Here is a 12,153-nt window from a genome sequence, read left to right on the forward strand (position 1 = left end):
AAACCTTCTGATTTTACGTGCCAAAACTTCCTCACCTCCTTGACGACTCTCCAGACAGTAAAAAAGCGAGAACGATCACCATTAGCGGTACTTAACAGTCACCTGTAGACTGAGCAAAAGAAAAGATGAAAGAAGCCAAAAGGAGCTCCGACAGAGTCTGATATTCCTGCGATGCATTGCTCGTCGTCGTTCACTGCAGTTAGCGGTGACGTCCACGAGAGATGTCGGACAAAATATACACAGGGCAGTTGTGGTGCATATGTCACGCGTCTAGTCGAGTTTCCGATCGAGCAGTTGGCAAAGGGCGCTGATCATCAGTGTACTTACACACACAGAGGGACGCGTCGTGTACGGGGCAGTGAGCCGTAGGTGTGATACGAGGATAGAGCTCGGCTATGTGCCTGTAAGCGACCTGCTTGCATGAAAGGGACTCTGTGTAGGTAGGCTGAATCAACTGTTTATTGTATTCGCGTTGCTGAGTTGGGATGTGTATATTTGTGTGTACAAGGGCGTTGCGATGTGAAGAAAATCGTGAATTGATACGTGGTTTTACTGAAGGACTTTTACGTGTGTACAAAAACACTTGTGGATACGTACGTTGTTGGAACGAAAGGTCTCAAATACAAAGTGATTATTATGATTTTTACGAGTCACGTATTTGAGATTCTTTCCATTTAAGAAACGATAGTCACGAAGATAAAAAGGTAGAGTAATTCAAGGCTCGGCAGCAAGTTGTGGTGAGAGTGTAAAATTAACGTTTAATCGAGAAAACCTTTTTTCTTTTTAACACCATAATTTCAGTTCTACAAAACAAGTTGACCTTTATTTTCATCAAGACATTTGAGATGTTTGTTAAGATGTAAAAAAGAAAAAAAAAAGTATAATTTATGTCAATACGTGAATAATATTTGAAAAATACTTGTAATGAAAATAAACGATTTAAATCGTGATTTGACTTAGAAAGTAGTGGTAAGAGTTAGAGAAAGCCATCCAATTTATCTTACTAGTTCGTAACAAGTACACCATCAATACTACTTGGGACTTAAAAAAATATTTGTTTGAAACACATACCGTGTATTATGTTGTACCCAAGATATCCCAAAGCACCTGGAAATAGTAGATTCCTCCCAAGTCTCGAGGTCACGCGAGCGAACGAGGAAAAAAAAGAAGTTTTCGCAACTTTTTTCATACACAATGAGGTGTAAAAATTCCTTTCAAAATTTCCAACACTAGCACGTAGTGCCCAAGCTGCACATACAAGCGCCTAATGCATAAATCCATCGGTCGTAAAGTTGCGCAAGTTGTACTCCAACGCGTGTGTATTTTTTTAATGCGAAAATTATCATGTCCACCAAAGAAGCATAGCAGCTTGCACTTTTTGAAACAACTACTGCTCTCTAAACATCGTCCTTGATGTGCACGTGTATGTGTGTGTATGTGAGATTACAGATCAGTTCGCTCGAGAGTGGCTTTTTGTGTTCTTAGCCGGAGAATAGCAGCTGAAAGATAAGCCAAGTGCGTTTTTGTACTCTCTTGCGTACCTCACGTAGTGGTAGGTTTTAATTAAAGCGAAAAGGGTGAATACGGATGACTGTCAGAAAATTGAAAATAAATGTTTTGTCAAAGCATCAAGTAGTAAGACTAGTTTTTGGCACACGTTTCGAATGTATTATGATTATACATCCAAACTCTTACAGGTTCACGATTTAAATTTATACGCAACTTTAGTTTATATCTTCACGTATGATGAATTGATTCATTTATAAATGAAAACCACCTTTTTGCCATTGAGTAGTCTAATATTTGAATAATAATGTAAATCACACTTTGTCTTCGATTCGTACGACTTTAACATAGAAAGTATCCATAAAACGTGAGCAGCTGAGAAATTCAGTAGAAACAGTCGTGTTTGGTTAGACGCGTGATTTCAAAAAGATATCCATCAAACGCTAGTGACGGAGAAATTCAGTAGTAATAGTCGTGCTTGGTCAGGCACGTGCATTTAAAAATGGCCCTAATCTTCAGTAGTAACAGTTGTGTTTGGTCAGGCTCATGCATTTCTATTTTTTACATTTACATTTCTTCTAAAATATCCATCAAACGTGAGTCACTGAGAAATTCAGTAGAAATGGTCGTTTGGATCCAGTGAGTTATTTGAAAAAATATCCATCAAACGCGAGTGACTGAGAAATTCAGTAGAAATGGTCGTGTTTAGTCCGGCACGTGCGTTTAAAAAATCGCCCAGAAATTCAGTAGTTATAGTTGTGTTTGGTCAGACGTATGCATTGGAAAAATATCCGTAAAACGCAAGTCGCTGAGAAATTCAGTAGAAATAGTCGTGTTTAGTCAGGCACGTGCATTTAAAAAATCGCCCACACATTCAGTAGTCTTAGTTGTGTTTAGTCAGACGCATGCATTGGAAAAATATCCATCAAACGTGAATGACTGAGAAATTCAATAGTAATAGTTGTGTTTAGTCAGGAGCGTGGATTTAAAGGCACTTATTGAGAACAGAGCATTTTTTATACTTAAAAAACAAGATTTTTAGTTTGTTACGCATATTTCACTGCCAGTGCAAGACTTTATTCACTTGTTCGATACAATTATCTAATCGTGTAACGTAATTTTTTTTTTTAATTTTCAAAACACGACACATTAAAAATCCAAGTTTCATGCTTCCGACCGCAGAAAATTCCATAAACTCACGATCAAGGTCGCGTTGAAATTCTTGTCAAGTTTATAAAATACATAAAAAATTTTTAATCGCAAAACGCTTGCCAGCTATGATTTATTGTCTTCGTCAACATTTTAACGATCTCCCATAATACGGTTTCCACGGCTCGTCGAGTTTATCGATTACAAGTAATAGCTATAAAAAAAAGATCAAACAAGAACTTCCCGATTTAATGCTCACAATGCATTTGAAAACCAATACAGCCATCGGAAATTAAATAACCGAGGAAATAAAAAAAAGTCGAGAAAAGCTTCGTCTCTTGAAAAGTAAGTACACGTACCGAGGGATTTCGTTGCGAGCCTAAAAAAAAAAAAAAAAAAAAAAAAAAGGAACGAAAGTAAAATGATCAAAGAGCCATCGATCAAAAGCCGCACATACACGAGTAGGTATCCTCGCGCGAAAGCGACAGTACACACATAGTCCCGTTTTAATTTTCGCGACGGCTGCACCTACTTGGCACCGAGCCGCCTCTCGAAACGAGCCCACCAACCCAAGCCCAAGGCTGAAGCCGCCACAGAGAGAGAGAGAGAGAGAGCTCCCTCCGTCCAACACAGCCGCGGACGCTTTATCACAGCCCGTAAATTTTCAAAGCCGGCCCATCTGGCGCATCGGTGGAATCGATCGCTTTGCTGGGAGAACTTTCGAAATCCAGCCGAACGGATCCGAGCCAATACATCACGCTCGAAAAAATGCATATCAGCTCTCAATGCAGCCGACAGACAGACAGATAGGCACTCAGGGGAGGGAAAAACAAAGCACACCACGTTCGGCACAGCTGCAGCTGATACATACAGTATATGTACACATAGGGAAGGGTAACACTCGCCTTATTCTGGCTTTGAGCCCATCGGCGTGCACGCGCGCGCGTATCTTGTACAACAAGCGTGTTGTACACCACCACGAGCAGCACGCGCTCTGGCACAAGGTCAGGGTCACTGGGTCACGGGAACGAAGCGAAAGTGCGGCTGCTATGCTTCCGGGGCACTTTTTCGCCGGCACTACGAGGGGAGGCTCTCTCTCTTTCTCTCTTTCGTCCTGAGTATGTCGAGTGCGATTGCACGCCAAAAAAGAAGGGGGACGGGAGCGAGGGCTGAAATTAAAAGCGGACGTGTAGGGACGGAACAGCGGGCGTGCTATCCATGCAGGCATTTTTATCGTTAGATTATCTGGTTATAAGATCCGTGGTGACGCCAGAGGACTCCATAGGCCATCTGTCTCACCGATTAATTTAAAATTCGCAGTGCTCGTCAACACTAATAAAAAATTTTTCATCTCTTGCAGGATAACGTGCATGCATCTACCGCTGCAGAGCAAGTGGCTGTACATAGGCACGGACCGAGGGAACATACACTTCCTCCACATCGAGACTTTCGTGCTCTCAGGCTACGTCATCAACTGGAACAAGGCCATTGAAGTGTAAGTCCCTTCGTTTTTTTTTCTTTTTTTTTTTTTTCTTTTTTTTTTTTTTGTATTACACGGACACACGCATATACGCGTCAACAAGGGAGTTTTAAGGGTACACACGAGATGAAAAATGGAGGAGGATAAAGAGCTTCTGCTCGTGTATGTACACACACACATACACGCTCAAGCGCGTGCCTGACTCGGCCTCTTTTCGTTACCCCTCTTTACGGCCAATAACCACACAATCGTATTATCGCATGGCCTGCCGGTGGTAAAAGTCTCTCTCACGTCCTCTGTTTTTATGCCTCTTGCTCCTTATTGAGTATAGGCGTTGAATGAAAAAAAAAAAAAAAAAAAAAAAATGTGCGTGCTGTTATCGTGATACTGTTATCGTGATCCGCGAACGACCGATTTCGCGAGTTCATTATTCTCCTTCTTGTGTTGTCTGGGTTTACTTTTTTTTTTTTTTTTTTTTTTTTCTTTTTCTTTTTCTTTTTATGTTTATTCACGGTCTGTAATTACTTTAGCCTGTGACGCCAACCTTTTTTCGCCGAGTGAATCTTCTTAAACTGAATTTTGTAGATGAAGTAAACAAAAATAAAGTAGCTGTGTAAGGAAAAAATAGATTGGGTGCCTTCAGAGCGAAGGGCTGCGCGCTCTGAAGTCTTTTGGAGACTTCTGAAGTCTTTAAAAGACTTAGAATGATTTATAAAGTCTTTTTTAATGACTGGAAGTCTTTTTTGATGACTTTAAGGTATATACACTCTTCAAGTCCCGGTAAAAAGTCTGAAGTCTTTTGGAAACTTCTAAAGTCTATGAAAGATTCAGAATGACTTATAAATTTTTTTTAATTACTTCAAGAGTGCGCAGCCCCTCGCTTTAGAGTTCAGTTTAGTGGAATACAGGGGCAAGTTAGTGTTTGCTAGTAAAGTAGTTAAATGATCTTGGATTTTGAAGCAAAAATTCAAACAATAATTTAACGTGTAAAAGAAAACCAATATTTTAACATGTATTCTGAAAATTTTTTCCGAAAAACGATGTGTGCTAAACCATAATTTTCCGCCCACGTGACGACGATTGTCTGCGAATTTCCATCGACTCACCTGATATAAACTGATCATTATTTATTCATATGGTGGCTTCGCACGAAATTTCACCCAGACTATTCATCGATCGCTCAACGCGCGTAGCCTCCGATTCAAGCGTTGCTTCTGCTTTTATGTGCGCTAATAAACTTGCGCGGCATAGCTTATCTCACGAAGCACGAGCGCTGTATTCGTGAGTGTTGATTAAGGCTTACTTTCATAGAGGCTGTATATGCGAGATGTTTTTGCGGACTCATTGATGCTTAGCGTGGTGTAGGCGAAAATTGAATTTGTTATTGCAATTTATTTATTTTACTCTTTAAATCCGACGTTACGTGGGCCTCAAGGAATTGATAAAGATAATTAAATATTAATTAAAAGTTGTTTAGCTTTTCAACAAAAACTAGAAAAACTTTTAATATAGTTTTTGATGAAAAAATTTTTTTTTCATTTTCGTAACTTGAAATTTATTTTCACCTTATAGTTGTGTTGAATAAAAAAAAAAATATATGAAAATTGTTTTGAAAGTTTGCGAATTCCTGACTCAAGAACTAAATATTAAGTAGTTTTGCCAAAACATTACTACAAAGTTTCTTAGTCTTTTCTTGCAAAAAAAAAAAAAAACTAAATTCTTCCGAAAAAACATACAAGTATTTTCTAAGACCTTCGAGTTACCTAATTTACTTTCACAAATTAGCAACAGTTACTGTCTCAATCTGTATCCCAAAAAATCTACTTCATAACAATTTTAAAGTAGGGAATGTAAATACAAATCCATACAACACTCGAAACGTCATGAAATCCAACAATGGAATAATCTCGCAGCAAAGAAACCGTAAAAACCAGAGAAAATTGGAAAATGTGAAATGAAAAAAAAAAAAAAAAAGAAAAACAGCGTACACTGTGAACAATAGCCCAACAAAACCTAAAAGCTACAACTCGCTGTATCCGCACGACTCGCGGGAAACAATGGAAGAAGCAGCAGTAGCGCATTGTTGATAAATGAGCCGGCAATACTGTTCGCAATGTCGCGATTTTTAAACATACGCTCCGGCTTATTGCTATACGCCGAAGATGCGGGCTTATTATTAAACTCTCGATGATTCCCCACCAGAGTTCTATCATTATCTCCACGATAATTGTCCCCGGCCCTGGCTTACATCCGATAGTCATTGTGCAAGTATTCAATGAATCATAAAGTCGAACTGCGGATAAGGGTATTTTTTACACTCATTGACCTTTTTTTTTTTACAACAATTCATAAAACACGGACTATAGACAGCGTCAGTCCATCCTTGCTGATGATTCGAAAATCAGTTCACCCAATGGATCACATGTATGCACTTGTGTCAACTCACGGCACTCGCGCATTTACAGCGTGATTTCAACAATATCTCCAAGAAGATGATTCAAGGAGGCAAGGAGTCGGGATATAACACGAGAGCAGAGATGTCATCAGCAGCTGTCTTTGTCTTTCGCTACTCCCAACTCTGTGGATTAGATCTCGTGGAGCTTTTCATTTGCTCGAGCTTCTCGTGCTTGTTCCTTCGACAGCGCAAGGCTTCGCTTCGCTTTTCTCGGAGCGTAAAAGCTCGAGCGAGCGAGTGTTTGTCGGATACGAGAAATGGGTTTTGCTGATACTTACGCGATACTGTGGAGAGACTGCACGCTTTAAAGTCTCGATAAAAGCTTTCAAGCTGGCTTGAGACTTTTTTCATCGAAACTTTTAAAAACTGTCTTTGAAGGTTTTTTTGTAACCTCGAACAACTTTAAAAGACTGAAATCGTGATTTTGTGTGACTTTGGAAGACTGAAAGCCTTTTTCACTGACATATTCTCAAGTGTGCGCAGTTCGTCGGGTAAATACACTGGAATCGATGGACTAAGTATTCGTACTCTTTTTCTGTTGTCCCTTTTTCTTCTACTTCTCTTTGACTAGCGGGACTTGTTTTTTCTTTTTTTTTTTTTTTTCTTTTTTTTTCTTTCATCGCGTGCGCCGAGTAAATTTTGTTTTCATCATTTCGCTTCACCTGTGCCGTATCGAATGTTTACTTTTCATTTTGTCTGGTTCTTAAAGCTGAATAAATAGTTTATCGATCCTCGCATGTATGGGGAATATTTCGTTATTTATTAACTGATTGTCTATGAAATGAAATATGGATAGGGAAATTTATACTTTTTCTTTTATGATAAGAATTTTCCGTTAATTGCGAGTGGGCATGACAAAACAATGGATATTTATCGTTGTGTGGCAAAATTATGGATTTTACTTTAGCTACGATTTATGATAGCTAAGTTTGTAAATACATGCATTTAAATAGATAGTACATAAAACTACAAGTAATGTACATATTATGTGGTTTGCATCCAATTCTACTTTACAATAGCATGTAGAAATATTCTGAAATTGAGGTCTGAAAAAGATTTTAAGAGTATCCTTTTCAGTCCTAACTATATCTTTTTGAATAGATAAGGATACCTGTCAAGTTTTTACGAGTACTTGCTTAGTTGTAAGGATATCATACATATTTTGGGAATCATTTATAAGGAAATAATTTATAGTACTCAAGTTGTAAATACTTGACTACAAACTTCAAAGATGTAAAATCGTACAGAAAACCTATAGCACAATTGGTATACATTGACAATAAAGAAGTATGCCCTTAAATCAATATAAAAATAAACGTACCGTTGATTCAACCTAAAAACATTATTTTAGGTAAAAATAAAGGGTGGTTCTGATGAATTCTTCTATTTTTTTCTATTAAAAAAAAACAAGCAAAAAAAAAACTAACGCACATTTGAAAACCCCTGCCGTTAATTAAAAATCCCATTTTTTGCAATAAAAACGCCGCAAATCTCGTTTTACTCGTTTTACTTCGCTGACAATACTCGTTTTACGTAAAAAAGGTAGGCCTCCAAAAACACTCGACGAAACAAATAAAAAAAAAAAAAAGTGATACGATGTGTTTGCAATTTGTTGTTCGAAACCAAGAAAAGGACGTTTCAAAGTTAATTAAAAAACTTTTCCCTGTATACCGTCGGGGTAACAAATGATTTCCACCAGCAAACGGATTATCGAGTTTTTCTAATCCAGTTAGCCGTTTGCCGTGATAGACTAGAGCTGGACTTTCGTTTTATTTCGTGTAGCGTTTGATAACAAACAAAAAAAAAAAAAAAAACAAAAAAAATCACCCAAAACTTTACTCAAAATTTTTTAACACCACGCAATGATTTTCCACCATTACTCAATACATCCAGTACATTGTATACATTCCCACTCAGTAAGTAACCCTGACGAGGAGAGAAATCACGATCCGCACGAGCGATCCCCGAACAAAAGCTTGGCCTTGAAAAACACCTCAGCGAGCTCGTCGGGGGCCGGAAATCACAAAGCGAGGGACTCTGGCGCGAGAAACCCAGTTAGTCGGCAAAATTAACAGGAAATCCCGTTCCATTGATTTTTTGCGAAGAGCCTGCCCCTCCTCTCCACCCCAAAAGGCTGGTAACCACGACAGCTGTTGCGCCCGGGCTTCCCACTTGTTATTCGAGGAAAGCATTTCCCGCGCGACAAACCGATCGGGAGCTCAAAGACAATGTGCTCACACCAAGGGCAGTCGTTTGGTTGTATGCTCTACGAGGGCTTAATTCGCACGTGGACGCTTGAACGGGATATTTCGAGGGTTCGAGTTGTAGACGGGAAATACAGAGGGCGGTTGCCGAGGTCTCGGGAGGGGAGCTTTTTCGATCGACCCGTTCATCCGGCTGGTGAGCTTTTCTTTTTCACCCCACGCTCGTCGATTTTGCCACGTGATTGAGTTTTTTTTGGGATTCGGGGAAATTCAGGTTTTGATTTTGAGGTGGTGGTCTACGCAGTTTTCGGATCGATGAAGTACTGGTTCTCTTGGGCAATCGTTGCTTCTGTGAGTTTTACTTCTCAGGTATGAGGAGTGGCAAATGCTTACGAAACGAGCGTTTGAATGTATCGTGAGAAGGTTTATAAATAATAATTGGAATGGGATTCAAATGTTGGGATACGAGTGTTGAATTGAGCATGAGATGTATTTAAAGTATTTACCGAGAATAATACCAATAAGCAATCAACATTTTCTTCGAATATTCATGACTTGACATCATCCTGTACTCAAAATTTCCAATTACAGAGTAAAAAAGAAAAAAAAAAAAAACTACCTCATCAATATAATATTGGTTCGGAGCTCCGTTTAATAACACATACATGGGACCCTAAATTACGTGACGCGATGCAATCTGTCGCACAAAGGGGGGGTTGTATAGCCCGGACTAACAGGAAACTGCGTTGAAACTGTGTCCAAACCCGATGCTGGTGCGGATCTCTAATTAACTTGGTTAGATTGTTCCAGAAATCCTAGCGTCGAGCTACATTGACGTCGCGTGCTCAATTACTAATGTAAGGAATCGAATAGAAAGCCATTGCTTTTGCATCGCTCGCTCGTGTGATCTCGCTGTGTTCTATTTATTTCGAATTTATCGAAGGGACAGATAATTTCATGGCATTTTTAAAATTTTATTATTATTTTTGTGGGATATTTTTTGACGCTGCCATTCTGCCCGATGGCAAGTTGAAATAATGTACGAAATAAAAGAGGATTAAGTATTGCGTGCCTACGTATTGGATCATGTTACAATGGAGAACTAAATTAATATAAACAAGTTGTTATTTTTCATTGCTTAAAAATATTGTAATAATTTTTGCAGGTAAATATAGTTATTCATCTTAAAAACAATGTCCCTCGCATTTTTTACCAAAATTTTTTCTGTTCTCCATATTTAATAAAACAAAATATCAATCAAGCATACGTGAGATTTTACCTTAATTTTTTCTTACCGACACTGATTCACTTATATATCACATAATCACTAAAAATCATCACGAACGATACATCCTTTAGTCATTTCATTTCGAATCGTTAAACAATAATTGGAATTTCAAATCGCCTTTTATCTCACAAATTTTTATTAGTCAATGGCTACACGTTCCAAAACCACATCTTTTTATAATTTTATCAATATTTAAGTACAAAAATCTTCTGAATCACAACAAAATTTCCATTTTGGTAAAAATTAAAAAATAGCCAACAAAGTACATACCGTATCAACCAATAAAATGCTAAACAGATCTATCTCTTTTACAAAAGAAAAAAAAAGTAATAACATAATCAATTCTCCATACAAAAGAGGCGAAGGTCTCCGTCGCCTTATCACTCATCCCCTTGATTCTAAAAATAGAGATGCTCATACATAATTCACAAAAGTTCAATTAAACGTCGTAACAATTTAATTCCCGTGCCCCTTTAAAATCCTCGTTCTGCGACGTTGGCTCTCTCACACACACACACATATACAGTACATTCGCTCTGTTACTCTCAATGATCTTTAGCATACGAATGCAAAAAAATGTAGGTTAACGCTTCTCCCTACGCTACCACACGACACTCGAGTAAAGACACTGTGTGCTACATCACTACAGCCTCTCTATAGCGGAAAAATAAACACACAAGTTCTATTCTTTCATTGTTATTATTATTGTGATTATTATTATTATTATTATTATTATTATCATTATTATTTTTGTAAAATTACTCACTTACATCAATAGATTCCTTCCCAACAATAGGTTCCGACTCTCGACAGCTCCGCCTATACGTGTACACATATTTTTCACATTCCCGTTCGATACTCAACCTAAATCTCCAACCTTCGCTTCTCTCCCTCTAAAAATAGCCCTTCCCTTCTCCGAGCTCCCAAGAGACAAAGAGAGCCCCCACCGGCACGTAAAAATATTCAATACTAGTTTTAAACATCTCAAGCCGGTGCTCATCTGGAAATTCACTCCAGCTCTTTTCTCCTATACAACCCTTGTTTCTTTCCTATCTCGTGGTGAGGGATTATCCAGGGGAATCTAAAAACCGCATCAACGTGAGGATGGGAGGAAAAAAAAAAAAATAAAATAAAGAAATACTATTTCAAAACCCACGTGGAATTGTTGATTCCAACTACCCTCCTTCTGTCCACCGCACACAACAATCCCAAGCACCAGCGAAGCGCAAGCCAATATACGGAAGAAAGGCGATCGAAGGTAACAAAAGCTCCAACGCTCTCACCAAGGGGGGGGGGATATATATATGCAAGATGCATCGCACCCAACAGCAGCAGCACCGGTGAAAAGTTATTTTCTCTGGCCGTTATGTCTCTCCAGGGGTTAGGGGTGGAAAGAAGAGAAAGGAGCCATCCGTGCGGAGGAGCATCATCAGCAGTGGCGGCCACGCGCAGTTTACAGATGAGCGAGCCCTCTCAGACCTTTCTCCCGTTCGATGATTGCTCCTCTTCTCCTCCTCCTCCTCCTCCTTTCCTCTTTTCCCTTTTCACGTACACGCGATACCGGCACGTGTGTGCAAGCGCGTCCTCATCTCTTGTCTCAAGCCCGTGAGCTGAATTTGCGATCCTTCGTTTTATTTTCACGCATATATACATTGTGTGTCCCTGCTGCCACTCTGCACTGCTCTTGTTTACTATACTTTTTTCGATTTCTGTATCCGATTTCTCCATCCGCATGTAACACTATTTTCGATTTCTATATCCGTATGTAGGTAGACGCATATACGTGTCTGTGATGTTAGGCGTGCCATAAGTAATAGCTAAAATATCTCTAGTCGATTGTTTCCTGCATTATTGTGTACGTGGCTGATCGCACGTAAGCAAGTGAAAAAAAAAAAAAAAAAAAAAAAACAAAACAAGTAGTTAGACTAGGGGTCCTGTTCCTAAAATGTGACAGGAGTTTTTTGAAGGTACGTCCTCCGTTACAGTGATTCTTACAGCTTCCACTTGTTTTAAAGAATGTGGCGAGGCTCACGATCATCTTTAGATTTTATGGCCTCCTAACTTTGTTTGT

General features: G+C 38.9%; 1 protein-coding gene across 2 annotated transcripts in view; it reads left to right on the top strand.

Annotated features, from left to right (window-relative positions):
- The window catches only part of Tomosyn (syntaxin-binding protein tomosyn), a 117,534-nt gene that overhangs the window by 48,756 nt on the left and 56,625 nt on the right, over positions 1-12,153 (top strand). For both annotated transcript variants that reach the window (XM_089592524.1, XM_089592530.1), the window contains exon 4: positions 4,016-4,150. In XM_089592524.1, coding sequence (XP_089448650.1) covers positions 4,016-4,150 — 135 coding nt within the window. The remainder of the gene's footprint in view (positions 1-4,015; positions 4,151-12,153) is intronic.

Source organism: Copidosoma floridanum, unplaced genomic scaffold, assembly GCF_036245765.1.
Source record: "Copidosoma floridanum isolate Cflo_tuat_1 unplaced genomic scaffold, Cflo_Japanese_pri ptg000001l, whole genome shotgun sequence".
NCBI classification, from domain to species: domain Eukaryota; kingdom Metazoa; phylum Arthropoda; class Insecta; order Hymenoptera; family Encyrtidae; genus Copidosoma; species Copidosoma floridanum.